General features: G+C 39.7%; 1 protein-coding gene across 1 annotated transcript; it reads right to left on the bottom strand.

Moving 5' to 3' along the window:
- Window positions 1-552: 552 nt before the first annotated feature.
- On the bottom strand, window positions 553-3,571 carry LOC107718919 (cytochrome P450 2G1-like; the record flags this gene model as incomplete). The annotated part of the gene is made up of 7 exons (XM_016526165.1): window positions 3,278-3,571; window positions 2,820-2,982; window positions 2,516-2,665; window positions 2,239-2,399; window positions 1,791-1,967; window positions 1,525-1,666; window positions 553-910 (listed from the first exon to the last, which is right to left on the bottom strand). Coding segments are annotated over exons 1-7 (1,322 nt in total), but the record flags the coding sequence as incomplete, so codon positions are not given.
- Window positions 3,572-4,536: the final 965 nt, after the last annotated feature.

Here is a 4,536-nt window from a genome sequence, read left to right as displayed (position 1 = left end):
GATTAACTTTTGTTTCACTGATCTAAGATTATGCACCTCAGTTTATTGTATATATTAGGGCTGGGCAAGTTAACGCGTTATCATGTTAACGCATTAATTGATTAACGCCGACAATTATTTTATCGCGCATTAACTCAGTTTTTTATTATTATGAAAGTCCGTTGCTCACTGGCTCTGAATACACATTCAGACAAACCATGGGTCACAGGAGGGTGGGATGTTGATCAGTACTGGCTTGGGTGTCATCACACGTCTCAACCAATAAGAGCATTTGGGGTGGGCCTAAGACTGCAGCAGCGCTCACATGAACGGCGCTCAGGATGCTGTGGCATGACCTTAAACAGTCCATTCATGCTCGAAAACCCTCCAATGTGGCTGAATTAAAACAATTCTGCAAAGAAGAGTGGGCCAAATTCCTCCACAGTGATGTGAAAGACTCATTGGCAGTTATCGCAAATGCTTGATTGCAGTTGTTTCTGCAAAGGGTGGCACAACCAGTTATTAGATTTAGGAGGCAATTACTTTTTCACGTAGTGCCTGGCAGGTTTGGACAGCTTTTTCCATTTAAATGTACACAAAATAACCAGTTTGAGTAAAATGCATTGACATGAGATTATTAGGAAATATTTTGGGGCATTTTGTAACAATTGCCATTGTACGACAATATAATCTAGTAATCTCCAAGATAAGAGGAGTTGACCACTGTATGTGTTCATTCTTACCTTTGGTATTATGTAACCTCTAAATGAGATGTCACGTGTGGCATAATGGGGAACATTTAGTGGGACAATGTCAAGATAGCGCTGTACTTCATGAATCACAGCATCAGTGAAGGGAAGGGACTTCCTGTCATCCATTGTAGGGATTCTATTCTGTCCAATAACTTGGTCAATCTCCCTCTGCATTTGCTCTGAAATATATCAAAATGTCATTGCTATTCTTATATATGTTTAATAATTGTGGGCTAAATAATAACAATAAAAAACAACTATACACCAGATAAAAATAATAATTATACACCAGATAAAAATAGCTAAAAAGTATTCCTGTAAAACGAACACGCACTACAAATGCAAGATTTTTGTTTAATATTTTAGACAAGAAATCAGTGATCACAGCACATGACTGTTACCAATGCTCTTGTATCAAAGATGCTACAATATGTTTCAAATTAGCTTGAACAAAATTATTTGAAATCTGGTGGATTAGTCTCCATCTGTACACACTGTCCTGACAAGCAGGAAAGCAATTGTGAATAACGACTAATCAAACTATGAAACAGTGAAAGAGTGCAAGAGAGAAAGAGAGAGAGAGAGAGAGAGAGAGAGATTGGAAAGTGAGAGCAAAAAATTAAATAAACATCTAACTGTCTTCCTGGACACTTATCTATATTCTTGTTTTGTATGTGCACCAACACCACATAAAATGAGACTGTGGACCGAGGACCGTGATTCATAGTCTTGTAGTGTGCACTTAACAGCAAGGAGGGCAACTGTAGTCCCTATGTATGTCTTTTGAACATACCCTGTATGTGGGGGTGCTTGATAAGAAGCATCAGGGCATATCTGAGAGTTGTGCTGGTGGTCTCTGTACCAGCTATGAACAGATTCAAAACTGTCCCCAACATGTTATCCTTGTGGAATTCTGTGTCAGGATTGTGTTTCTCCTGTTGTAGTACATAAAGAAACGGAACATAAATTGTATACTTTGCTGAACAATAGATAATATTGTAAATAGAAGACATAAGAAAAGAGGAACATCCAAAGAGTTTTACATTTTGCTTTTGATACCTGTTTGAGTTTGATAAGAAAGCAGTCAATAAAGTCCTTTTGGTCACCAAAATCCAAATTTTGCTCATGTTCCTTGATTTTCTTCAAGACGAAGGCTTTGATGACTTCTATCTCTTTAAACATGGCATGATGTCTACCAGGCAAGAGTTGCATTAGTTTAGGGAAGACGTTGTACAGCTGTTGGGGTTGAAAAATTAGTTAAGGAGACATTCACATTCTTTAAAGATCAACCAAGTTACTAGTTGTGAGCCTTGGCTATTTTGTCACACCCTGTACATTCCAAATTTCTGTCATGCTTTTATGAGTTTATCGTTTATTTTAGAAGTCCTATAAGAAGCCCTGTTAGCAACCTGTTTCCTTTTCCTTTTAACCTGAAAGAATATTTTGGGATTTCTTGTGCTTATCATTTTTGCTCCATAACCTGCCCCAGACTGTCCCATCAGCTCACCTGACCCTGGGGGCTGCTGATAAAGCGCACGAGCCTGGAGATGATCTGGAGCAAGTGCAGGAAGTTTTTGTCTTCATAATCAAAGCGCTGCCCAAACACCAATGAACAGATCACGTTGGACACAGCCCGGCTCAGGAAGAAGGCTGGGTCAACTGGTGTTGCTGAAGGAGAAAAAAAATGTTATCACACAACTCTGACAGCTGTGAGTGCAGAATGTGTATCACTGCAGTAGTAATGAACTCATGAGGTGGAAATGTCAAATGCTCTCTTCTCTCACATTTGGTTTCTTCAAAGCTCTCCAGCAAATGTCTGCTCTCTTCTTGAATCCACTGTTCCATTCGTTTTCGTCCCATTCCAAAATCCCTTAGCGTGGTGAGAGTGAACCGCCTCAGTTGACGCCAGCGATCTCCATTACTGATGGCCAAACCTGCAAACATGTAAGAGGTATCGAAATTTACAATAAACTCCATTAGACTGACAACATCTGTCAGTCCTATAAGACCGAATGAACTCTGAATGAACTTCTGAATGAACTCCATTAGACTGACAACATCTTTAACAAAAATTAACATTAATCTCACCGTAGCCCCTCAGAACTTTGATCAGAAATGGAATGGGAGCTCGGCCTGTAAAGTGCTCTGCCTGGTCCACTAGAGCCTCTTTCACTGTACCATAACCGACCAGAACCACCATTCTTTGAGGCCCGAGGTACACCGTCATTACAGGCCCATAAGTTTTGCTCCACTGTTTGAGAGAATACAGTTTACCATCACACACCAGTGCAAACTCAGCAAGTGTTTGAGCATTTCAGAATATATGTAATTTGCTACTCTAAAACCAATGTTTCACAAAGAACAATGAAATCTCTCTGTGGCACAGCTTAATCCACCAATGACAACTCTGCTATGATGCACTGGTAAACATCTGCACAAGACTAAAATGCAACAACCTTTTGTTGTAAAAATATTGTAGATGCAATTCACATGCTTATATTTGAAGCATAACATTCAGAAATACATAGTCCTGCTACCTCTTTTACCTGCATAAAGCTTTTAAAGGGTGCACGCTTGTCCATGATTGGTAGGTTGCCAATCAGTGGCAGTGCCAGTGGCCCCGGGGGCAAAGAAAGTCCACTCGCATTCCTCTTCCACCAGACCAACATCAACACAGCCAAGACTAAAACCAACACCAGTGAGCTAGAGAATTCCATCCCTCTTCTGTAAAATGTTGCTTACAGCCCAGTTTATATCTTTCTATGTTCTCTCAGTTCCATAACTCTTTGTTCTGTGTTCTCTATATATGAAGTGGAGGCAGAGCAGTTTGGGGGCAGTTCCAGCATGAGTGGAACAGAGGTAAGGCATGTGATCAAATACCTCTTGTGCACTTTAACCAGACTGCACCATAATCTATGTGGTGGAAAGTTGAATTTATTTATTTTTTCTCAGCAAAGGCACTTGCACAATGAAACTGTCATGCCCGTTTTAATCAGTATGGTCAAGAGAATTCTTAGCAGGTATCTCACCATTTAACATATTTTAATTTACATAAAAAAGACACAAAGAATCTCTTTCTCATTGGTTTGCTTATGTTATTTCTTATTTCATTTTTTCTCTCCTTAACAATTCTTGTTTTTAACTTTTTCTGTTGACCCACTGCTGATAACCTGTCAGCAATAATGTTTTTTTAATTTTTTTAAATTTATATTTAATTAATTAATTTATTTATTTTGTGTTATTGTCTAAGTGGCAGAGATGCATTGCTGCCAGGTATTGCTATGGTAACAAACAAACACAAGGCCCCCCCCCCAATAAAATAAACCAGAACTGCAACTTCCCACTTTATTAACTTCCTAAACTCTCACATTAAAGGGGTCATATGATGCGATTTCAGTTTTTTTTTAAGAAGATCTGTAAAGTTGCAAAGACTAAAGTCTCAAATCCAAAGAGATATTCTTTATAAAAGTTAAGAGTCAACCACGCCTACCTAAAACGGCTCATTCTAACACGCCCCCACATGTCTACGTCACGATGTGGGAAGATTTGCATAACACCGCCCAAATGTTCACGCAAAGAAAGAAGGCATAACTTTTATTCTCACTGTAGTATTGTTGTTGCCACCGCCGCCATGTCGTGAAGGCGCTGTGTCTTTCGTTGTGAAACGAAACTACTTTGGCCTTCCAAAATAGGATGATATCTGCTTCGTCATGCCTAGAGCTGATCCATGCTGGTCGCTGAGGAAATACATCAACTTAGTGCTGTGGATCGCCGGATCGGCTTTCACCGTGGACGAAGCCCGGGG

The sequence above is a fragment of the Sinocyclocheilus rhinocerous genome, unplaced genomic scaffold (assembly GCF_001515625.1).
Source record: "Sinocyclocheilus rhinocerous isolate Xijiao unplaced genomic scaffold, SAMN03320098_v1.1 scaffold14451, whole genome shotgun sequence".
Lineage (NCBI taxonomy): Eukaryota > Metazoa > Chordata > Actinopteri > Cypriniformes > Cyprinidae > Sinocyclocheilus > Sinocyclocheilus rhinocerous.
Note: the sequence above shows the minus strand (reverse complement) of the source record. Positions and strands in the feature narration are given on the sequence as shown.